Here is a 24,713-nt window from a genome sequence, read left to right as displayed (position 1 = left end):
AGGAGATGCTGTAATCAATAGTATGTTACTATCCCACGTCCATAGATCAACATAAGAAATATTAGCAAGTGACCATTGCAAACAAGAAACCTATACTCAAGGAACACTGCCTACTAACAGTCTCTGTTGGAGGAAAGCTCTTACCTTTGCAACGTTTGGTCTCATGCCGTTGGAAGGCCTGTACAAATCACTGTCCGCAAGCAAAAGAGCTTTGTCCGTGTAAGTAAAGCCGCGCTGCCAACGCATACCGTCAAACGCGTTGTTGACGTCATCTGTTGCCTGGCGATTGTTAAACCGATACACCACCTCGGGATTGTTGCTATAGGCAACAGCTGATATGTGTGTATAGGAAGGACTGACGTCAAGTTTGCTGACCAACGCTTTGAGGAATCGCTTCATCCTTCCCCAGTTGCTCCGTCCAATGCTTCCAGAAGAGTCAATGACAAATCCAATATCTGCGATTGGTCTGCATTCCTTATCTGTAAACATTTGAAAACTAAACTTATTATAGGGTAGAGATGCTTTGAAAGTTAAGAGCCTCTGGCTCTGCACACGTGTATTCATCACTTAAAAAACACCCAAATTCGGTTTAGAAGGTAAACAGAAAACCAAGGTATCAGGACAAGCTCTTAAAAGTGGAGAAGACAACTTGCTTTAGCGTTTGATTGTCCGTGCCGAGGTTCTTGTTACGTGTCAATTCCACTTACCGCAAGGTCCACTCTTAGCAACAGTCACCAGGTCTCCAGTTATGCAAGATTGTCTTTTCATCAGGCACTCCGAGCGATCCTGGACGTCATCTGATGTACAAACAGGGCTTACTGTGTCAGGACAGTCGGGACAGATGCACTCCGCTGTATCGTTTACAACCCTACAGCCAAGACTGTATGGAGCAGAACAATTGATGGTCTTGCATGGATCAGAAGGTTTAGCTGAAAAAGTACAACAGCGCAAAACACGTTGTTTGAAGGTACAAAGAGCAAACAACAATCAGACCTTAGTGTTCACGAGTAAGAAGAAGAATTCAAAATAAGAAAAGGTTTGGTTTTTTCAACCGACGTTCGCGATAGTATTCTGAGACATGGTGACATGACTTTCATTCAAGTAAATAAAGCGGTTAAGACCACGCATAACATACGAGGGAGAAAGAAGTTGTTGAAACCTACAGAAGGTAGTGTATAAAGGGCTAGAGTAGAAGTCTTATTCAAAGAAAACTGATTATAAAAGTGGTTTATAATTTGTATCACTGTCATTAACGCGTGCGGAAGCCCAGTTCATCTCCTTCGTGTACGCTTTTCCAGCACCTATTCCTCTCCAGACTACTTTTGGATGTATTAGAACGCTTACTTGGACATGTCTTTTCCACAATTGGCTTGACAACTGACTCCAGCTCGTCAAATCCAGGAGCAGTAAACACGTTGTCGTTGGAGCTTGCAATCTGACGCAGCTGGCTAGTGTCAACGCCTGATCCGATGCCTAAGGCGAACACTTCTACTCCCTTGTCTTTGATTCCTTTGGAAGCTTGATCTAAAGGTGTATATGCCTTGGTTGTTGTCTGCTGTCCATCAGTTATGACGATGGCAACCTAATCCAGGACAAAAGTTTAGACAAAAACACAAGTTGGAGGAGAAATGAATCTACGGCCAAAATGAAATTAAACCATTAGAGAGTAAAATAAACAGGATTCACAGAATAAACCCCTTTTTTTACTTTTTGTAGAATAAGGTAAGTAAAAGCGATACCAAAGGGACTGGACGGTGCAGTACCATCGAATGTGAGTAATAGAGAGGTCTAGAGGGGTATGCAATTTTGTTGTAAGTCTTTTATGGAAGAAGCAGTGCCTAAATACCTGTGGTACGTTGGGCCTCATTCCTGCGCTTGTTACAAACACTTGTTCATCTGCCATTTTCAGGCCTTTGTCGATGTATGTAAAGCCTCTCTGAAATGCGATCTTATCGATCCGCTTCCCATATTCTTCGGCAGTAATCTGCGCCCCGGACACGGAGTCGAAGGCTATTTCAAGCTTGGCATCGTTACTGTAGGCGATTACTGCTACATGGGTACCATCTGGACCAACATTGAAGGCACTAATGATGTTCTTCAAGAAATTCAACATCAGCGGCCATCTTCCACGACCAATACTTCCCGATGAGTCCACGATAAAAGCTACATCCGCCGTGGCCTTGCACGCTGACGGAGTCGAAGAGAAAAATATCAAGATTAACATGAAAAAATAGTAAGACACAAGACCTACACAGTTTGATTGTTAAATGACATGTTTGCCTTTTGAGTTTACTTACGTGCAGGTGTTGGCAGTGGTGTCGGTGTTGTTAATGGAGGTGGTACTAAAAGAGAAATAGAAGAAATAACAGGGCTAGAAAAGCAAGTCACAAAGCTACAATAGTATTTCGTTGATTAGTTGCAAAGAGACTTAAGTCTTTTTATCAGCGATTGTCAAAATATACTCAGTAAAAAATAGCAATCCTTACAGTCGCAGAGTCTCTTCCGTATTTCTACTGCAAGGTTATGGAGTTCCTTGAAAGAGGCTGATACAAAGACATTTTCTTGGCTGGATGCAATTTCTTTAAGCTCCGCCTCCTTTACTCCCTTGCCAACTCCAATAGCATAAACTGCTACTCCTTTGCTCTTTACACCTGCAGATGCTATTGGCAGCGGAGTGTATGCTTTGGTTGTTGTCTGTGCTCCATCAGTGATGACGATCAAAACCTGACGGACAAAGAAACAAGGAGATCTTAATAAAAGGAGATGGTGTAACCAATAGTCTGTTACTATCCCACGTCCATATATCAACATAAGAAATAGTAGCAAGTGACCATTGCAAACAAGAAACCTATAGTCAAGGAACATTGCCTACTAACAGTTTCTGTTGGAGGAAAGCTCTTACCTTTGCAACGTTTGGTCTCATGCCGTTGGAAGGCCTGTACAAATCACTGTCCGCAAGCAAAAGAGCTTTGTCCGTGTAAGTAAAGCCGCGCTGCCAACGCATACCGTCAAACGCGTTGTTGACGTCATCTGTTGCTTGGCGGTTGTTAAACCGATACACCACCTCGGGATTGTTGCTATAGGCAACAGCTGATATGTGTGTATAGGAAGGACTGACGTCAAGTTTGCTGACCAACGCTTTGAGGAATCGCTTCATCCTTCCCCAGTTGCTCCGTCCAATGCTTCCAGACGAGTCAATGACAAATCCAATATCTGCCATTGGTCTGCATTCCTTATCTGTAAACATTTGAAAACTACACTTATTACAAAGTAGAGATGCTTTGAAAGTTAAGAGCCTCTGGCTCTGCACACGTGTATTTATCACTTAAAAAACACCCAAATTCGGTTTAGAAGGCAAACAGAAAACCAAGGTATCAGGACAAGCTCTTCAAAGTGGAGAAGACAACTTGCTTTAGCGTTTGATTGTCCGTGCCGAGGTTCTTGTTACGTATCAATTCCACTTACCGCAAGGTCCACTCTTAGCAACAGTCACCAGGTCTCCAGTTATGCAAGATTGTCTTTTCATCAGGCACTCCGAGCGGTCCTGTACGTCATCTGATGTACAAACAGGGCTTACTGTGTCAGGACAGTCGGGACAGATGCACTCTGCTGTATCATTTACAACCCTACAGCCAAGACTGTATGGAGCAGAACAATCGATGGTCTTGCATGGATCAGGAGGTTTAGCTGAAAAAGTACAACAGCACAAAACACGTTGTTTGAAGGTATAGAGAGCAAACAACAATCAGACTTTAATGTTAACAAGTAAGAAGAAGAATTCAAAATAGGAAAAGATTTGGTTTTTAAACCGACATTAGTGATAGTATTCCGAGACATGGTGACATGACTTTCATTCAAGTAAATAAAGCGGTCAAGACCATGCATAACAAGCGAAGGAGAATGAAGTTGTTGAAGCCCACAGAAGGTAGTGTATAAAGGGCCAGAGTAGAAGTCTTATTCAAAGAAAATTGACTATAAAAGTGGTTTATAATTTGTATTACTGTCATTAACGCGTGCGGAAGCCCAGTTCATCTCCTTCGTGTACGCTTTTCCAGCACCTATTCCTCTCCAGACTACTTTTGGATGTATTAGAACGCTTACTTGGACATGTCTTTTCCACAATTGGCTTGACAACTGACTCCAGCTCGTCAAATCCAGGAGCGGTAAACACGTTGTCGTTGGAGCTTGCAATCTGACGCAGCTGGCTAGTGTCAACGCCTGATCCGATGCCTAAGGCGAACACCTCAACTCCCTTGTCTTTGATTCTTTTGGATGCTTGATCCAAAGGTGTATACGCTTTAGAAGTTGTCTGCTGTCCATCAGTTATGACGATGGCAACCTAATCGAGAACAAAAGTTTACACAAAAACACAAGTTAGAGGAGAAATGAATCTACGGCCAAAATGAAATTAAACCATTAGAGAGTCAAAGAAACAGGATTCACAAAATAAACCCTTTTTTTACTTTTTGTAGAATAAGGTAAGTAAAAGCGATACCAAAGGGACTGGACGGTGCAGTACCATCGAATGTGAGTAATAGAGAGGTCTAGAGCGGTATGCAATTTTGTTGTATGTCTTTTATGGAAGAAGCAGTGCCTAAATACCTTTGGTACGTTGGGCCTCATTCCTGCGCTTGTCACAAACACTTGTTCATCTGCCATTTTCAAGCCTTTGTCGATGTATGTAAAGCCTCTCTGAAATGCGATCTTATCGATCCGCTTTCCATATTCTTCGGCAGTAATCTGCGCCCCGGACACGGAGTTGAAGGCTATTTCAAGCTTGGCATCGTTACTGTAGGCGATTACTGCTACATGGGTACCATCTGGACCAACATTGAAGGCACTAATGATGTTCTTCAAGAAATTCAACATCAGCGGCCATCTTCCACGACCAATACTTCCCGATGAATCCACGATAAATGCTACATCCGCCGTGGCCTTGCACGCTGACGGAGTCGAAGAGAAAAACATCAAGAGTAGCATGAAAAAATAGAAGGACACAAGACCTACAAGGTTTGATTGTTAAATGACATGTTTGCCGTTTGAGTTTACTTACGTGCAGGTGTTGGCAGTGGTGTCGGTGTTGTTAATGGAGGTGGTACTAAAGGAGAAAGAAAAGAAATAACAGGGCTAGAAAAACAAGTCACAAGGCTACAATTGTGTTCGTTGATTACTTGCAAAGAGGCTTAAAGTCTTTTTATCAGCGATTGTCCAAATATACTCAGTAAAAAATAGCAATCCTTACAGTCGCAGAGTCTCTTCCGTATTTCTACTGCAAGGTTATGAAGTTCCTTAAAAGAGGCTGATACAAAGACATTTTCTTGGCTGGATGCAATTTCTCTAAGCTCTGCCTCGTTTACTCCCTTGCCAACTCCAATAGCATAGACTGCTACTCCTTTGCTCTTTAAACCTGCAGATGCTATTGGCAGCGGAGTGTATGCTTTGGTTGTTGTCTGTGCTCCATCAGTGATGACGATCAAAACCTGACGGACAAAGAATCAAGGAGATCTAAATAAAAGGAGGTGGTGTAGACTATAGTCTGTTACTATCCCACGTCTATAGATCAACATAAGAAATATTAGCAAGTGACCATTGCCAAAAAAGAAACCTATAGTCAAGGAACACTGCCACTAACAGTCTCTGTTGGAGGAAAGCTCTTACCTTAGCAACGTTTGGTCTCATGCCGTTGGAAGGTTTGTACAAATCACTGTCCGCAAGCAAAAGAGCTTTGTCCGTGTAAGTAAAGCCGCGCTGCCAACGCATACCGTCAAACGCGTTGTTGATGCTATCTGTTGCTTGGCGATTGTTAAACTGATACACCACCACAGGATTGTTGCTGTAGGCAACAGCTGATATGTGTGTATAGGAAGGACTGACGTCAAGTTTGCTGACTATCGCTTTGAGGAATCTCTTCATTCTTGCCCAGTTTCTACGTCCAATGCTTCCAGATGAGTCAATGAGAAATCCAACATCTACGATTGGTCTGCATTCCTTGTCTGAAAAAAAAAACAAACAAACAAAAAAAAAAAAAAGGTACCTCAATTGAATTCGATCATGATCGGAAAAAAGCCAATGAATCTCACTTGGTAATTGACGAGAAGTCTGCCGCGTAACTCAATGTTTCTAAAGACTTCCAGTCTCAGCTGGTTTAATTGACATACCACATGGTCCGTTCTTTGCAAGTGTCACCATATCACCACTTTGACACGACTGTCGTTTCATGAAGCATTCAGAACGGTCCTGAACATCATCTGATGTACACACAGGGCTGAGAGTATCAGGACAGCTGGGGCAGATGCACTCAGCCGTGTTGTTCACATTTTTACAACCGATCTTGTAAGGCGCCTTACAGCCAACAGTCGTGCATGGATCTGTTTAGAAAAAGTTTTACAAGGTTCGTGCCGGAAATTTAATGGTTTTAATTTTTTCACGTCCAGGAATGAGAGGAAATTAATTTCTTCCTACAAAATTGTCAACTATTTAGTCAAAGGCGAAAAAAGTAAGAGCAAAAAAAAAGTATCGAAGTCCTATCGTTTGAATGACTGTGAATATATGGAAGGCATTTGTATAAACTGCTGATTAATGAATGACTATGAGTAGTAAACTAACTTGCATAGCTAAAATACAAAACGTGGACAGAGGGGAGAATTGATAATGATATGAGTCTAGGGAATGAAAGGATTAAGGCTTCAATGTGCTGATACCTGGCGGCGTGGTGATAGGTGGTGCAGTTGTTGTAGCCGGGGGTGGTGCTGAAGGAGGAAGCAATATTTGATGAGTACCTTCAAAAAAAAAAAAAAACTTGCCGACTTGTCGGCATCATTTCAAAAAAAAAACTTTTTGACAGATAGGATATATAGTCTTCTTGTAACTTCTTGACTGTTTCTTCCTTTGGTCGCAAATTAAGTAAAAATATCAGCGTGTTGCACTTAGGCTTTGTATCTTTAAGAGGCGACAAAGAGGATGTCTATCATACTTATTGTAGTCATCATGAAAATGACGATTTTAGATAGTTAGATACCACATCGTGATACAGAGGCTACTTCATGGCGTTTAACTGTGGGGAACGACTTTTGGTACTGCTGCATGTATGTGAAATTAAAACAGTTCACTCTTGTTAAAGAGATGAAAGGCTGTACATGTATAATTTTTCAGCGTCAACAGTAGATCAGGAAACAAAGACAAGACAAGTGTGAAGTCTACCTTTACAGAAGCCATCCCTGAAATCCTTAATTTTGTCTGTCAAATCCTCGAAAGAATCGATTGTGATGACGTTTTCAGGACTAGAAGCGATTTGTTCAAGTTCTGAACTGTCAACGCTAAGACCAATACCCAAAGCGAACACAGCTGCTCCCTTGTTCCGAAGGCGTGACGAGACAAGTTGAAGTGGAGTGTACGGTCCTCTGTCAGTCGTCTGCTTTCCATCCGTGATTACCAAAACAGGCTATAGATTTAAGGAAAGAAATGAATGGGAGAAAGATTGGAGAAAGGAGTGAAGAGAGAGAAAAGAGAGGAAAGAGAGAGAGAAAATGAAAAGAGGAAAAAGAACGAATCGTACAATGTCCAGTTGAATCCAGTTGAAACTGTACTTTGTAGTCTAACGAAATATGCCCCACACACTTGACTATCAGTCCGAATTTTAGTCATTGTCACCAACAGTTGGACAAACGGTAGCCGGACTATCCAAACCCGGAAGGTTCAAATGCACCACGGAATGTTCCTCCCAAGTTTTACTCATTATTGTATAAAGGTACGTATTCCTCGAATAAGCGTCCAGGTGCTCATTTAAAATTTCGACTCATTCATTATCAATTGTTTTCATTTAAACGCATTCCAATAATTTTCTTTAGGTAGAAATTTATGATCTTCCGAGACAAAAAGAACAGTCTAGTTTTTCCTGGTAAGTTTTTGGCATTTACTAAGAACGCGGCAATAGGACGAAAAATTTAAAGAAGAGCAAGTATGCGAAGATAGACATAACTGGAAATGATTTAACGGAAAAGAAACTATTCTCCTGTACTGATTCCACTGTGGTTAAAACTTAAAAAAAGTTATAAATAAAGTGGCCTTAACTCTGGGACGCTTATTCGAAGGAGTGGAGGGGGGGAGGCACTTGTTTGATATTTTAGCGGGGGAGGGGCTTGTTAGAGCGTTTGCGCTTCTTTTAGTAAAGACGGTATGTATTTTGAAAAGGATTGCTATTGAGGTAATTTTACCCTTGGTACATTCCGCATGCCGGCAGCGTAAGTTAACACTTCCTTGTCCGCCAATTCCATTGCTTTATCAATCCGAGTGAAACCTCTCTGCCAACGGAGGCCAGCAACTTGTCTGTTCACCTCTGCGACGTTGAGAAGGGATCCAGATAATGTATTGAATTTAAGAACCACCTTCGCGTCAGTACTGAATGGAATAAGGGCGACATGGGTTCCGGATGGTGACACGCCAAAGAGTCGAACTATTGATTGAACAAAACTGAGCACAAGGAGCCAGTTTCTGCGGCCCAAACTTCCAGACGAGTCAATAATGAACGTGACATCCATTGGAATTGGACAAATACCACCTTTTGGGCGAAAAAGAATAACTTGTAGCTTCAGATGATAAGAGTGAAAGAGATCAATTGGGGAAGTTACGTTATCGACAGTATAATTATACTTAATGTTTTAAACTGTTACAGGATGGCGTTGAGTACAAGACCTGTATTCCTTAACAATTACAAACATAAATTTAAACTTTGTTCAGAATCATGTTTTGTGCGAAGCTGTTGTTACGTTCAGTGGAAATTTCTGAAAAGTTTTGAATGCCTAGTTACGTCACATCGATAGTCGAATTTTGTCATAACTTGGAACTTTCTTGAACATATTATAAGGTTACGTAATTATGATGTAATTCTACAAGAATAGTTGGGTGGTAGGCTTCCGGAATGTTCTAGAATACGTTGTAAATAAATTTATTGAATCAGTCATATATTAGTGGTGGTTGCTGTTGCCGATAAAGACCGACTGCCCAGAAAGTTATATTTAAAGAGAGCGATTGTGATATACTTTAAGGATTCTGCATTTTGACGAACATTTGAAGTGAAAAGCGAGTTTGTGTCAGTGGTAAGCTAAGTTTTAGTCTTTGATGGGCTTAAGTGAGTTTTTAAAGGATAACAATTATATTGCCTGCAGGAGTGGCTCCAAGGGAAGAGTTATGACACGTTTCTTAAAAAAAGTAGTTGGGTTTTTTGTTCTTTCTGTTGGTTTGATCACACCGTAAAAGTGTTAAAACCATATCTGGTGTCAAGTCTTCACTGTATCACACAGGTATTTAGCCCAACAATATCAGTAATAATAACGTAGTAATGTAACAATTCGTTATATGGCAAGGTAGTCCTGAGGTAAATCTGAGCTTCCTGATAGGTTCTTTTCTCTTATGGCTTGATCGAACCGTACTGTATATATGTGTGTGTGTGTGTGTGTATACATACATACATATATATATATATATATATATATATATATATATACACATATACATATACATATATATACAGTGATATACAAGGATTTTCAGCCGTAACAACACACGTGAAAAAATACGATATTTTTTCACGTGTGTTTGATATCGCCAATAAGCTGCTAACAAAATGTAAAATGAAAAATAAGGATATCTTTTATTTACCATATTTTTCGTTGGGGTCCTTGGGAACACATTCATTTTGGCAGCCATTAAAACAGCATTTCTGGTCATCTGGGCATCCATTGTCTCTTTGACACAGGTCACCCATTTTGTCACATTTGCCATCAAGTCCCAGCCATGGCGCTGGACATCGGCCAGGTTTATCTAAAATAATAGTACACAATTTGAGATAAATGATAAGTCGCAATTATCCAGTAGGAAAATTAAAACATAGTAAACTTACCAGCGAAACAGTTTGGTTTGAATGGTCTAATTACTCTGGTTCCAGGTATTTCATTGCCTTCCGCGTCCACGCAATAAGCGTCTGGTCCGAACAGCTGCACAGGCTCAAATTTGCCATCGCTCGTACAACGTGGAAGGAAACGACCTGGTAAGTAGCTTCTCAGTGCAGAGAGGTAAGCTTCCTGGCATTTACTAGGCTTGGGACCTAGTGAGTCAACAATTCAAACAAGAAGCATACACAAGATGAGCTATAGGTATCAGTTTTCAACTTGATTATTCTTGATTAACTCTTTTATTAAATCGTTTGGGAAAGAGGACCACTAGTTCATCAGCTTATACCGTTGTGCGTCACCCTCCAAAAATGAATTTGTCGCTTACTTGCTTACTTACACTTCGCTGTATGTAAAAGTCAAAGGAGGGTCCTACAATCATAAGTTATTCCGACTTTCAATTTTATGTTTAACTTTTCGATAGTGCTTGTACTTATAAAGCCTCTGGAACTGAATCTCTTTATGATTCCAGTGTGTAGAATTGAGCCTTGGTTAATGAAAAAAACTTTGTGTTAACTCCCTACTCTTGTGCTTTGGTACTGAACGAACAAGGGACTTTTATATCTCGTCTTACATGTTATTTCACTATTTTCGAAATAATTATTGTAATTCTCTACTCATGCCCGTAAAACTAACCATAACAGTCCGGTCGATAAGGGCGAGGAGTGTCCGTTCCTTCTATGGTCTTTCCGCTACTATCCACGCAGTAACACATCAGCCCTCTGCACTGGACTGAATCAAAAGATCCGTCCGATGTGCAAAAAGGTGCGAATGTATCTGGCGAGCGCTGGGCCGCATTTCGCTGCCTTTCGCAAGGTGTCAGGGGTCTGCTTGGAGGATCTGAATCTTAAAATTAAAAATTAAAATACAAAGACTTAGAAAGAAAAATTAAGAAAGCAAAAAAGTTGAATAGCTTGAAGGCTGCCTAGCCATGCACCCTTTTGAACTTAATCCAAATTATTTAATAAATCAGCTCCATAGGCGCGAACGAGGACACAGATAGCGCGCAATGTTTCAGTTTGCTCTCGTTTTCAAGTTTTTTTGTGACTTGAAGACGATCTAGGGAAAAAATAGTGTGAATTTGCAATTAGATTCAATTTTTGGCAACCGTTAGACATTCTTGCCGTTTGAGCATTCTGCCCCTTGCACTCTTTCTGGATACTACATCAAGAGAGTTTCTCCCCAGAACAGGCTAAATTTTTTTTCCTCTCGACCAAGACGCTTTTCTTTCATAAGGCATTGTTATGGAAGAGTTATTGCCTCTCTCAAACTACAATGACCATCTTTAGCTTTCCAGGTTAGGAAAAATTTAACCATTGGGCGAAAGACTACCTTGGGGTAAAATTAGCGTATAAAAACCAGCACTGCGCCTGATCCTGATAAAAAACTTTATCTCCTTACCAGGTGTGAGTGGACAGGTTGGAAATTGAGGTAACAAAGTTCTTTTGAGACCTAAATCCAAACCATTTCTGCCAACACAAAAGCATGTACTTCCATAACATTGAACATCTTTGTAACGACCATCGTGGCGGCACTTCGGAATAAAGAAAGAGGAAGAGCGAGAGGCTTGCTGGAAGTGTCGCTGGCATGTTGTCAATCTCCATCCTGAGGAGCATTCCAAATGTTTAAAATATGAGAGTAATCTATCTTCTTCCAAAAATAATCAAACTAAAATCTTTTGTAGTTGCAAAAGAACGATCTTACCTTGGGATTCGCAGTTTTGTTGTTTGAAACGTGCTTTTGACGTTCCTGGGATTGCTATACCACGGCTATCCACACAAAGACATACAGAGCCAGCGCATTGGGTGGGATCATAGCTGCCATCTGCTTTGCAACGAGGGACAAATCTTCCTGGGAGAAGGCGGAGTAAAGCTGCTTTGAAGTGTCGTCGACATTCAGGTTGTCTCTTTACTTTTAAAAAAAAATGGATAACAAAATTGAATACACTAAATCTTCAGTGCTTACACAGACAAATGAACATCAAGTACATACGAGGCATTACAAGTTTGTTCAGTTCCTACCAGGTTGATCACAGTCAGGCCAGCCTCTTCTTCTGGACCCTTGAATTTCTCTGCCATTGTCATCGACACACCAACAATCCCAACCTGTGGCGCACTGCACGGGGTAGTAGGAACCATCCTCTTGACACTGTGGTACCCATCGGCCAACGACATGTTTTTCAGTTGCCGACTTTCTCTCCCGCTCACAAGGTGACAGAGGAAGGTCTAAAAGTATGAGGAAAATGTAAATCTGTCCTAATGTAACAGAATAAGGTAATCCCATATTTATCGAAAGATAATTTTCATTGTAAAGTTAGCCAAATTATCCGTATTTACGAGAAATGTAACAACAACACGTAACATTTTTGGTACAGAAAAATGGCCTATTTTCGAGCAAAGTAAATAATTTGGCTAACAAGACGAGCCCTTTCCTTTCACGTTGAAATTCACAAAAGAAAAATAGCTTGCATGCTTAAATAAACACTGTTGATAAACTTTTACCTGAAGTTGCATCACACGATGGATACGATGGTAGCATTTTAGCTGTTTTCTTGAGTTCCGTTCCCTGTTCGTCTACACAGAAGCATACAGATCCTTCGCACTGAACAGGGAAGTACTTGCCAGCGGGTGTACAATGAGGGACGTAGGTTCCACTGTAAGGGAATTTATGAGCTTTCTGGTATTGCCTCTGACAGGGTGTTTGTGGTTTACCTGTAATACAAAGTATCGTTTTACATAAAATCCGTGAATATCACAAAGCAAATCGATATAAAGAAAGGAAAGCGGGATACTTGTAACAAATAAACCTAGCATGAAGCCCAACCAATAAAAAATTCGCTGTTGCCTGTTGGTAGACCACACGACCCCGAAGTTAGTGAGTATCAGGTTCGAATCTTCCCGAAAGACGTGATAAGTCCGCTTCAAATTAACTATCTTTTACATTTATTTCATATATTCAAGAGAAATGTTAGCCGCAGAACTGTATGTCAAGTTAAAATGTCAACCGCTGCATTAGTTACAACCTTTACTCAAACTAACCTCCAGTTGCGCATGATGGCCATCCTCTGGTAGTGCTTATAGCTGATCCGGACTTACTCAAACACCAGCAGTAACCACCCCCGCACTGCACTTCTTCGTATGTTCCATCTGGCAGACATCGTGGTACGTATCCACCTTTAGCATACAGACGCTGAGCCACGGCTTCCTTGTATTTTTGTTGACACTCAGTTGGTGGGTTGACTATAAATTGTAAATGAACCCCAGTATTCTGATCAGATTATTTGTCAACTACCAGGGCGCTTTTGTTTGTTTAAGGGAATTTCAGTTGTGTGGAATATTCTATACTCCTTCCATTTCTAATGTAAATTTCTGACAGCTGGTTATCTACGTTGTGAACAAGAGAGATTCTTGAAAATGAAGTGTCTCGGAAGTCGGTAATGCTACGATATCAAGGAACATGAAGCAATAGTAACGTTCAAGTGGGAATTGACGATTTGTTTCTAAAGATAACTTTAAGTTGATTACCAACGAACCATGAAAGCAGTACTGAAAAAGTCGATGTTTCCAGGCTTTTACCTTGTCCTAATTCTCGGCTGCGGTCAGTTCAACGTACAACCTTTACGTTGATGTTTAACTAGCTGTATCAAAACAACACTTTCTATTAAGTTAACAGTCACTTTGCTTCAGATAGTGATGATTTTACATAATAGCACTATCTGTACAGCATACTTATCAATACCTACCATATTTCACGCAGTTCGGGGGACTATAAGCAGATTTTCGGCTACCAGGAATTTCTTTTCCATATCGATCAACACAGAAGCAGACGGAACTCTGGCACTGAAGAGGCTCGAAAGAACCATCTGGTCTGCAACGAGGTACATACCGTCCAACTACATAGTTTTTCAATGCTGTGCGGTACTGCTGTCTGCATTTAGTGTCCGTTGAATCTATAGGCAGAGTTAAACACATGATTCTATATTTAGTGTCCGTTGGATCTATAGGCAAAGTTAAACACATGATTCTACATTTAGTGTCCGTTGGATCTATAGGCAAAGTTAAACACATGATTCATCATAATAAAGGAATTGCACAGCCTGAAGTAATGGATACCGTTAACTAATAGACTTGTAACCAAGAAAAGGCTCGTGTTGATTGAATCCGTTTGCGTGTTAAGCTTTGGGAGTTTCTTCCAACAGAAAAGTATCTCAAAGATAAAACACTCGAGTTAGCTGCGGCATTCCTTAAACATTTTCGAATTCTTCAGCACCTTTCTTAGACTAAGACTATGTTCATTCAATTTTTTTCCGATATCAGAATGTCCATGCTCTCCCATATGCTGATGGCGGTGACAGCTCCTGAAACCAACACTGTTTTCATTGCGAACAGCTTATGGGAATTTTATTAAATACACTCTTCTACACTTAACGATCATTACACAAAGACATTAAAACGCCAAACAATTTTTTTATAGTTCATTTTTAGGTACTTATAAAATAATTTGTATAGTACGAGAAAACTAATTCATTAGCAAGGCAAAATAACATACTCAGCTGGGTGAGAGGAGGGTTAATTCCAACTCAACAATTTCCTGTTTTACTGGGGGAGGAGGGGGTAAATTACGACACTAAACGCAGTTACCTCTTGGACGCAGTCTATTTCGCCAGTAATCGTAAAACCTATTCAAAACTTGCGGAGTACGTCTAGGAAGCTCGTCTATAGAGTAGAAAAAGACCCTCGACCTGTCAGAGGTAAGGTCTTCCAGTTCTTTTTCGGGACTGTAAGGTCGTACTCCGACTGCGTAAATGACAATATCTCGGTCTCTTAGTGGCTGAGATGCTCTGAACAAAGGAGTGTATGAGATCATATCTCTGTCTTGTGGCCCATCAACCAAGACGATTATCAGCTGACAAAATCAAAGCAATGAAAAACAAAAACGAAAAAGTAGATCAAATGGTAAACATGTGAAGGTAAGAGTGAGGGCAAGAAAGCTACTGAAGATGAATTCCGTCGGGATGCCTTTATATATTTGAGTAACTGTGGGTGAAAAGTGCAGATCAAATATTTGCAATGCAAAGATGTTTGTTGTACGCAGTTGTTGTCTTCACCTCTAAAGCTAACTATTTACAAAGAGAAAGAAATCAGTACCTCAAACGGAATGTTGCTGCACACGACAGTCTTAGTACAATTAACATAGAACTCAATTTGCATCTGGTGTTCCGAATTTCCTTCAGTTGCAAATTATTGGTAGACACTTTCCGAGTCTTTATTCTCTACCTTTAATAGACTCAGGTAAGTATCCCATAATTAGCACATTTTTTACTTTTACGCTTTTCTCCTCTTGGAAGACTTAAGGTATCATGAGGGGTAATCATGTCAAGACATAATTTTCGAACTATCAGAGAGTGCCTGTTTAAACATTTTCACAATCGTCTAGGCCACTGAAGTAAATGATAATGGTAGCTTACCCGTGGGACATCTCTTCTCATGCCAGACTGAGATGTGAATACAACAGTATTTGCAAGAGCCATCGCCTTGTCGATGCGCGTCTTTCCTCTCGTGTACCGCATGTCATCGATAAGGCGTTTGACATTATCCCGTGTGTATTGGGGTCTTTGTATTGTATTGAATCGGAATGTTACGCGGGGTTCTGAGTTAAACGCAATAGCGCTGTAATGAATACCGTCAGGTGATGCGCCAAGAACGTCTACTACCGTCTTTGCAAATGTCTGGAATGCGTTCCACGTCTGGGGTGTTGTTCGAGGCGACGAGCCGAGAAGGAATGCTACGTCTGCTGCAGGATAAAGACCTAAACAGGTGAGGAAAGATTACATGTTAGTTGATATAAACTTTGTATGTTCCTCGAATGGAAAAACTAGTTTAATCTGAAAGGCACCTCTGTCACGTATATATTCTCTCCAATTATTCCAGAGTCTTCGTCCAAAGCTTGGCAAACGGTCAAGCGGGGATGTGTAAACATTCTGAGGACGTGACGCGATGTCAATCTGCTCCTGATCATCGACATTGGGTCCTACACCCAGGACGTACACCTGCACTCCTCGATCCTTCAGTCCTTGAGATGCAGTTGCTAGGGGTGTATACCTGTCCGGATACCTTGACTGTATACTCGCCGTTATCACAAAGAGGAACTACCAAAAAAAAATAAGAATAGTCGTCAAGAAAATTCTCAAACATAACAAAGGCGCGATGAAATGGTAAAATATAAGGAAAAAAAAACTGGAATATAACAAAGGTATGTTGCAGCCAGGAGCCTGTTTTTACCTAATGCAGGTGAATTTCATGATACGTCAAATTTTTGTTTTGGCAAATCAACTTTACTTTCCCGTATGGGGAGAAAGGTGCAGTAACTAGAGTTATATGTGCAATCGCTGAAGGTGTGGAAATGTGAAAATATGTCAGCCTCAGTGTCCTCTGAAACGTTTTCTCAGTAATGCATGTACACTTTTACGTTAATAGAGTACTATAGCCTTTTACTTCTGCCAGAGACCTCACCTTCGGAACCCATCTTCTCATGCCTTTTGCTTCGGTAAACAATGAGATCTCAGCCATCTGTAGGCCACGGTCAATTCTGGGTGTTCCTCCACGAATAGTGGCTCTATCCACGAGACGTTTCACTTCATAGTTATTTAATATTTCGTCAGGTAGGGTGTTGAAGTTAAACCATTCGTAAGCAGTGTTTCCAAAAGTAATCATTCCAATATTCGCAGCTCTTGGTGCAACGTGATAACGGTCAACCGTTCTCTTTACGAGGTCTTTGAAGTATCTCCACATTTGGGGTGTCACATTGTCGGAAGCTTCTACAACAAAACCAATGTCTATACCGACCCATCGATCTTAGGAAAAATGAAAAGGTTAAAATAAGTTTCTTTGAAATTCACAACAAAATAATAATCTTCCAAATAAAAAGTAGAAATCAGGTTATAGACGAGGCCGAAGGGAAATCGTTATCCCACACGTAAGAAATTTTTATACATTTTCCAAGGATATCCATTGTTAAAAAATATACACATAGCTTGTTCGAACCTCTCAAGTACGTCCTCCACGTATCTACTACTGTTCCTCTTCTCTGTGGGAGGTCATTTGTAGAGGTAACTGGTCTGAAAACATTTTGTGGTCGTGATACAACGTCATTCAAGTCTTTTTCGGGAACTCTGTTACCTATACCAAGAGCATAGATCCACACTCCTTTGTTTTTTAGAGGGAGCGAGGCCTGATTAAGATTTATGGAGGGTCGTTGGTCCGGGGCTTGTCCGGAGTCTGTTATCATGAACAAGATCTGAAGAAGAAAATTAAAGGGATTTGGTATTATTTTTCATCACCATTCATTTGACTATAAAAAGCACTGCAGCACGGGAACATTCTATTTTTTTTTTTATTATTACTTTCCTGAGCTCCTCTTCACAGGTGTTTGTGTGTTGCTGTTTGTTATCAAAAGCGAGAACGAGTCGAAATATTGGATACTAAATAAAATTGAAGCTTGAGTACGCTTTGTTGAAAAGGCCGACAATTCGTCCACCTTTTACTCCCTGAAATGCTCTGTAACAGGGTAGAAGGTCTCCTACAATTATATTCTAAAAATGTATGTTCCTACCTTCATTGCATTTCTGCGTGATCCTCCCGCAGGAGTGAAGAGATATGTGTTTGCAAGCCTTAGGGCGCGATCAATCCTTGTGGGTCCATTTTTGTATTCGGCTCTGTCAATCAACCTGCGTACCTCGTAGTTATTCATCTGTGGCCCATTTAGCTCATTAAATGCGAATTCGACTCTTGGTGAAGTGTCAAAAGATATCAATGCCATGTGGGCTCCCCATTCAGACACGGGGAATCGGTCAGCGATTGACTTCACAAAATCAAGAGTAGATCTCCACCGAGCTTGTGTTGTTGTGGATGATGATCCAATCAAAAAGGCTATGTCTACAGGATAGTTACGCTCTGCGTAATTTAAAAACAAAAGTTATATATTTAACTACAGGGTAGACAGTGAATATTTCTGGAATCGGTCAGCGATTGACTTCACAAAATCAAGAGTAGATCTCCACTGAGCTTGTGTTGTTGTGGATGATGATCCAATCAAAAAGGCTATGTCTACAGGATAGTTACGCTCTGCGTAATTTAAAAACAAAAGTTATATATTTACCTACAGGGTAGACAGTGAATATTTCTGTCATATTCATTATGAATATACACACTATAATGTACCCCCTCAGATGAAGGCGTATCTAACGGTCTCCCTCATAGAGGAGGGGGAAGAAATATGAAGCTAGTTAACTATTGATGCAGCGCACTCGACAAATATATGTTTTGTTGTTGTGAAATACGGAAACAGAAGAAACACCTATAAGTGGGAAAAGGAGTATTTCACAGTTACTGAAATTGAACCTCTAAGAATTAACCATGACTTTCGATGAGAAATTGCTCGACGTTCCATTATGATTTGGTTTGAGGATTATATTTCATATCTTATCAATTATTATGGCATCGCATAAAGGAAATTAAAAAACATACCATTAAAACATATCAGAAAAAAGAAACCAAAGAAGACAGCAGTGATTCACTAGCATCCAGAAATCAAAATCGTTGTTAATTACCTCTCACAAGGTTTTTAACCTTTTGTGTTATCTTGGTGGTAATGGCAGGCTCTGGATCATCGGGTGCGACAAAATAAACATTATCATTTCCAGATGCTATTACGTTCAGGTCATCCTCATTGGTATCTCGTCTGGGTTTTGTTGAGAATGCAAACACCTCTACGTCTTTGTCTTTCACCTTTTGAGCCGCACTGGCCAAAGGAATTGCTTGGGGATCCTTTGACTGGTCTCCATCCGCGACCACCACTAAGAACTATGTTTAAAAATAAAGGTTACATATACTAACTTAGGTCTCAAAAGGAAAATGAATCAAAACATCTTCCTAAAATGGAGACGTAATAACTTCACATTACAGTCGCAATAAGTTTTTACTGCCCGGAACAAAAGTTTTGAATCAGTTAAGATAAAGCGTTGTGCTGCCATTTTAATTATCACTTCTACTGCCGAAACTATCTTTTTCGCCTACTTGTGTGTATTTTGTTGAACTTCTTTTTTATTACAACATTCGTCTGTTTTGAAAGGAAGGTACAAGTTTTTATGATTCTTAAACTGTGCGAAGCTCACATGATCGATAAAGCGATAGAATAAAATGTCCAATAACAGGAGCTTGAAGCTTATTGGAAAGCGAAAAGAAAAGCGTGTTTGGGTCCGTTTTGTAAAACAAGATTTTGGTAAGGGAGCCAATTACAGTTTCCAGTGGGAGTGCTTTGGCCATATTTTCTGGACCTTACAGTCGTGATTCCTTTGAATCTATTTAACGAAACATTTCTTTGCAGTACAAACAGACAATCAAACAAAAACCGAACGAACCTTTGAAGCTTCAACCCTCATTCCACTTCGCTCAGTAAACATTACATCAGCCGCCTCCTGAAGTCCCAGGTCAAGCCGTGTGTCATCAACTTCTTCATACGGAATTTGCGATATGCGTCTTTTTACCTCTTTCAAATTGTAGTCTGAACCCTCTAGGGTGTTAAACCTTAAGGCCACCTTAGGAACCTTGCCCGCTGTAGCAACCGAAAAGTGAGTGCCACGTGTTGATACCGTAAATGCATCCACCACAGAGTTCACGTCATCAAGAATTGATGACCACTTGGTTGGTGTTGTTTGTGGAGAGGACGCAAGTAAAATTCCAATATCAGCGGCTGCTGTAAGGTCTGTGGATTGAGGAAATTATTTCACTCTGTCATTTGAATACGATTTTAGTTGTCTTTTAACTAAAAATTTAGCTCACGACTAAGTCAGAAGTGCTTCAGAAATGTTCTATCTGTGCTCATCTAAAATGATTATTTTACATCTTATGTAAATTCAAATTTATTAGAATTCACTCGTCCTTTTCGTCAATTTTAATCATTACAGACATTTTGCACGGCCTTTCTATATTAATAGTCAGTCCTTTATATATGAAGGAAAAGACTCAGCCACGTTTTTAAAATTGTGTGCTTGAGCTTCTCGACCGAGTAACGTTTAGTAACACGATTGCCATTACTTAACGGTATCTTAAAAAGATGTTTTTACTAAGGTATTAAAAAAAAACAGACTGAAGTACTGACCAGTTTGACGGCCAGGATCATCTACAAATCCATTGATGGTGTTAGCTACTCTTTTCCCTGTGCTTGGTAACTTATCGGAAGGAATGATGTAGACATCAGATGGCTTGAATGTGGTATCCTCCAAATCGCGTCGATCGACATTGGGCTCCATTCCGACTGCGAAAACTCTAATACCCCTACTCCTGACTCCTTGCGATGCTTTGATGAGCGGTGTTTGATCAGGGTCTTTGGTTTTCGTATCCAGCGACACCAAAATCAGGAACTAGAGGGAATAAAATCAAGCAATTAATCAACCCTATCGAGTAATCTATCCATCCATCATTATTTCCATCAGTGGGTGAATCTTGCTCTTCACTTTAATGTAACTTAATAGAATATTTTTGGTAAAACTAAATCCTTCACTCGAGCACTGACAGCCAAAACACTAAGAGATTCCCTCCATTCAAAGCAAATAGCTATCAAACAAATAATTTTCTTGTGCAAAGTATAACTCAGTAAATAACGAGAAAATATCAAAGTTTTCCTAATCTTTCTCTAAAGCTTTAAGGGTAGTTTCTTTCGGAAAGTTAATCAAGTAAAAGACATACCTTCGGTACTCCTGGTCTCGAGCCAGCTTCTGTAGTGAACAGTTGCTTGTCGGCCAGTTGTAAAGCTCTGTCTATTCGAGGTCTACCTGGCATCGGAGTTGCAGTGTCCATCAGTATTTTCACTTCATCCCTATTCACTTGTTGTCCTTGCAGAGCGTTGAATGGGAAAACTACTGTTGCATTGGTTCCGTAAGTGATAAGAGCCACGTTAGCTCCAGTTGGAGAAATATCCAGTCCATCGATAACAGCAGACACAAAGGTGGATAACTTTACTATGGTGTCTGAAGTTGAGGCATAGTCGATGACAAATGCAACATCTACTCCAGTTGAAGGTGCTGCAATTGAATGACAGCTTTTTATCACTATTATTCAAACGGCAGGCATTCATGAAATCTCTGGTGCCATGATACGGTACTACAAACTTCTATTCCACTGAAGGTTTTAGTAAATTGCTGTCCGCTGTTAAAAGACAAACCGATTTTCCCCCACCCATATATTATGACAGTCTCCTCGATGGGTAAATAAAAGCCTCGTCGCCAAGCCGAGTTCAAGAAGAGAAAGCTATTTCCTTTAAGCTGCGAATAGAGTCGGTTCGGCAGCCTAAAAAGCTGATAAGACACACTTAAGCATGCATGGTTCACCATACAAATCAAAACCATACAAGAGGAGGGATACTAATTGTGTTACTAACAGCACACGTCTTACCACACTGAGGCCACCCCTTTCTTCTTGTTCCAGAGATTTCTCTGCCAATTGAATTGACACACCAGCAATAGTCCCATCCAGCTCCACATTGCACCTCTTCATATCGGCCATCTGATTTGCATTGCGGAACAAACGTGCCAATATTGTAATTTTCCATAGCTTGGCGGTACTTTTCCTTACATAAGCTTTTCGTTGGATCTACAAGAAACGTTATTGATGATGGCGACAAAGTTACTTAACGCATTCATTTGAAAAAACTTTAAAGATATCCAAGCGCTGTTGTTTCTAGAACCAAGAGGAGTTTGTATTGATTTGCTCTCAACATAAGCCCTTATCACGGAAAAATAAAACTGATTATTTTGACTTAAGCTATTCTTAATAAAACATTTTAAAATTTAATACAGTCAAAGTGCTCCACCTACCCTCATCTGTTGGTTTTGGAACAAGGCAATTAGGTGTACCAGGGAGACTTGTTTTGGTTCCAGAGATCTCATTGCCATCCTTGTCAACACAGTAACAAAACGAGCCGTGACACTGAATCTTTTCGAAACTGCCATCCTCTGTGCATTTTGGAATAAAACTTCCAAGGGCTCCGTTTTGGAGGGCTCGTTCTCTTTGATCTTGACATTTTGTTTGTTGGACGCCTAGATATTATCAAATAATCACAATCTTTTTTCTAAGACTCTCATAAGCTTTTTAAAACTGTTTCAAACAGAGTACTAGAAAGATCCAGTAAATAGAAAATAGTGATAAGACGTAGTCCTTTAGCTCAGAGTCGAGCAAAGTAAAAGGCAGGAATGTATTAAAAATTGTTAAGAATTACCTGGTGTTGGACATTGTTTTCTCCGTTTTCCCCTGGTACCTGGTATTTCTTGTCCCTGGTTATCAACGCACCAACAGACAGCACTGGCAATGTGACATTGCAAGGGTTTGTAATTGCCATCTCTATCACAGTCGGGTGAATAACGACCGGGAAGAGTTGAACCAGTGTAACCTTCTGCATTAATACGCTCTGCTAAGCACGGGGTTAACCCAGCTTGAGGAATCAAACAAAAATTCGCATGTAAATATGAGGGTAAGTTTTGCAGTTACGGTTGCCAAAAGACCTTTTTAAGCTGTATATTTTGTGAGAACCTTTGACAAACTGAGAGAAACGCTACGAGCGTATGGAAAATGTCATAAATCACCACACGTAAAGTTAAATTTATCTAACAGTTCATTTGAACTGGAGTTACGTATTCAAGTACAACCAGTCAATAAATCCAAGCCAGTAAAAAATCTAATTATTTACCCGTTTGTGGACAGTATGGTTTTGCATCTGTTTCAGTACCCAAGACAGGCAAATTGTTATAGTACACACACCAACATCGTCCCGTGGTCGCTGAGCACTGAATATCATCGTAACTACCATCTGGTTTGCACTGAGGAACATCTCTGTTGATATTGATATTCACTGTACGGAAGTTAAGGGCATCGTCTCTTTTCTTTTGGCATTCAGTTCGGAGCTTGCTCAGCACTAGAATGTAATTCAAGGACGTTAGTAGTGCGAGTGTTTTAAGAATGTCTAAAAATTGTCTTTCAAATATACTCCTAAAATTTATCTTCGACCTTACCATATAATTTTTGCTTAGTCACAAAATACCGCAGTTATGTTTAACTTATGGCATTTTTCAGAGTACCATATGAAATCACGTAGAAGTCACTTGGAGCAGGCTTTAATCGTGAAATTTGGCAAGCTTTGTAAATGGAGAAATTTCATTATCAAATTGGTGAAATATATTATTGTCAATCAGAATTGTAATCTGGAACAATCTGATTACTGAGTACCTCCTTCGGAACAGTCAGGAACTTCGTTCATCACAGACGTATTCCAATAAGCATTTCCTTTGCTGTCGGCACACCAACATTCATTAGACTGCCAAAGGTAGGTGCATTGCACTTTCTTATAACTTCCTTGACGATCGCAATCAGGTAATGGTACGTCTGGTATTCCAGATTTAACCAACCTTTCTCTTTCGTAATTGCAATTATTGCGCTCCACTGCAAGAAAACGGAATAGGGTTGATGAAGATAATTTTAGAGTTGTTTAAAAAACAGAAACCGTCAAGGTAACATTCAAATTTAAAGTATGTTAGCGACTCTAAAAATGGCATTTTCAGTCGTCCTTCAGTGCGCTCTTGCCTTCATACAGGAACAGCAGAGGAGCTAAACGTCACCTCGAAAATTATGAAACATGGGTTAAGCTTTAGCCCAGTATTATATAAAGCAGTGCACTAGAAGGACCTTTGATAAAAGCTTTCTTTTCTTTTACCAAAAACCCTAAATTTAGTGAAGCTCTAGCAATGAATACAAAATGAAAACAACAACCTTTATCTGGGCAGCTGACTCTTCCCTTTTTCCTTGTTCCAGGAACTTCTCGACCTAGCGAGTCTACGCACCAGCAGTAGCCAGTTGCAGTGTAGCACTGTACACTGATGTACTGGCCCTTACTGTTACATTCTGGGGCAAATCGTCCAGGTGGTGCACTTCCTAATGGACCTAATGCTGTTTTTCGTTCTTTCTGACACCTTGTCAAGTGAGCTAAGAAAACAAATGAACAAATATCCAATAAATCAAATGGAGAATCAGCTGAATGCACAGAAACGGTCTACAATGTACTAACCCATTAGCCCGCAACTTGGTGCGCCACGAGTTCTAGTACCCTGTTTCTCAATTCCATTCTTATCAACGCACCAACAGAAACCAGTCGATGGGCTACATTGAACAACCTGGTATTCTCCATCTGGTTGACACGATGGAACGAATTTTCCAACTGCTGGTATTCCTCTCCAACCCAGAGCTGCTTGACGTTCTTTTTGACACATTGTGAGCCCAGCTGCAAATGTGATATGATTACAATACAGTAAATTATCACAGACATGGGTTGACTTTATAGTTTTCTCCAGGGTTAGATACGTACCCGTTGGTCCACATGTAGGCTTTCCCGATAATCTAGTCCTGGGTATCTCTCGTCCATACTTATCGACACACCAACACACCGGAGTGCCTCGGTGACACTGTACAGGGCGGTAGCCCCCATTACCATCGCACCTCACCATAGACCACCACGGGCCACTTGGTCTTAGGAACTGAAGAGGCATCTTCATTGAAACCACTGGTTGCAGTTGTCTTATTTGCCTCTCCTTCTGGCAATTAGTCTTTACACCTAAATGTAGCGAGGTCGAATATACGATCAGTTCTCCTTGATAACCCTAAAGCACTTTTGTCTTCCATCAATCTGGCTGAAACAAAGCCCCAATGTCTTCCTAGGCCGTTC

The 24,713-nt window shown here is 40.4% G+C and overlaps 1 protein-coding gene across 1 annotated transcript in view; it reads right to left on the bottom strand.

Annotated features, from left to right (window-relative positions):
* LOC131798419 (uncharacterized) overlaps nt 1-24,713 on the bottom strand; it is a 107,548-nt gene that overhangs the window by 35,726 nt on the left and 47,109 nt on the right. The window contains exons 71-114 of the mRNA XM_066164565.1: nt 24,357-24,602; nt 24,060-24,272; nt 23,765-23,977; nt 23,225-23,437; nt 22,689-22,913; nt 22,221-22,433; nt 21,820-22,041; nt 21,398-21,595; nt 20,693-21,027; nt 20,106-20,367; nt 19,366-19,709; nt 18,556-18,808; nt 17,559-17,899; nt 16,991-17,243; nt 16,460-16,800; nt 15,843-16,095; nt 15,415-15,755; nt 14,588-14,852; nt 13,690-13,896; nt 12,986-13,186; nt 12,449-12,658; nt 11,969-12,172; nt 11,652-11,858; nt 11,349-11,552; nt 10,584-10,793; nt 9,899-10,102; nt 9,658-9,819; nt 8,214-8,557; nt 7,201-7,441; nt 6,702-6,749; nt 6,159-6,368; nt 5,659-5,993; nt 5,243-5,480; nt 5,054-5,098; nt 4,603-4,943; nt 4,102-4,339; nt 3,466-3,687; nt 2,903-3,237; nt 2,487-2,724; nt 2,298-2,342; nt 1,847-2,187; nt 1,345-1,582; nt 708-929; nt 145-479 (exon numbers count right to left, since the gene is read on the bottom strand). Of these exons, the coding sequence (XP_066020662.1) occupies nt 145-479; nt 708-929; nt 1,345-1,582; nt 1,847-2,187; nt 2,298-2,342; nt 2,487-2,724; nt 2,903-3,237; nt 3,466-3,687; nt 4,102-4,339; nt 4,603-4,943; nt 5,054-5,098; nt 5,243-5,480; nt 5,659-5,993; nt 6,159-6,368; nt 6,702-6,749; nt 7,201-7,441; nt 8,214-8,557; nt 9,658-9,819; nt 9,899-10,102; nt 10,584-10,793; nt 11,349-11,552; nt 11,652-11,858; nt 11,969-12,172; nt 12,449-12,658; nt 12,986-13,186; nt 13,690-13,896; nt 14,588-14,852; nt 15,415-15,755; nt 15,843-16,095; nt 16,460-16,800; nt 16,991-17,243; nt 17,559-17,899; nt 18,556-18,808; nt 19,366-19,709; nt 20,106-20,367; nt 20,693-21,027; nt 21,398-21,595; nt 21,820-22,041; nt 22,221-22,433; nt 22,689-22,913; nt 23,225-23,437; nt 23,765-23,977; nt 24,060-24,272; nt 24,357-24,602 (10,556 nt within the window). The remainder of the gene's footprint in view (nt 1-144; nt 480-707; nt 930-1,344; nt 1,583-1,846; nt 2,188-2,297; nt 2,343-2,486; nt 2,725-2,902; nt 3,238-3,465; nt 3,688-4,101; nt 4,340-4,602; nt 4,944-5,053; nt 5,099-5,242; nt 5,481-5,658; nt 5,994-6,158; nt 6,369-6,701; nt 6,750-7,200; nt 7,442-8,213; nt 8,558-9,657; nt 9,820-9,898; nt 10,103-10,583; nt 10,794-11,348; nt 11,553-11,651; nt 11,859-11,968; nt 12,173-12,448; nt 12,659-12,985; nt 13,187-13,689; nt 13,897-14,587; nt 14,853-15,414; nt 15,756-15,842; nt 16,096-16,459; nt 16,801-16,990; nt 17,244-17,558; nt 17,900-18,555; nt 18,809-19,365; nt 19,710-20,105; nt 20,368-20,692; nt 21,028-21,397; nt 21,596-21,819; nt 22,042-22,220; nt 22,434-22,688; nt 22,914-23,224; nt 23,438-23,764; nt 23,978-24,059; nt 24,273-24,356; nt 24,603-24,713) is intronic.

Source organism: Pocillopora verrucosa, chromosome 3 (assembly GCF_036669915.1).
Source record: "Pocillopora verrucosa isolate sample1 chromosome 3, ASM3666991v2, whole genome shotgun sequence".
Classification (NCBI taxonomy): Eukaryota; Metazoa; Cnidaria; class Anthozoa; order Scleractinia; family Pocilloporidae; genus Pocillopora; species Pocillopora verrucosa.
This window is presented reverse-complemented; position numbering and strand designations above follow the sequence as displayed.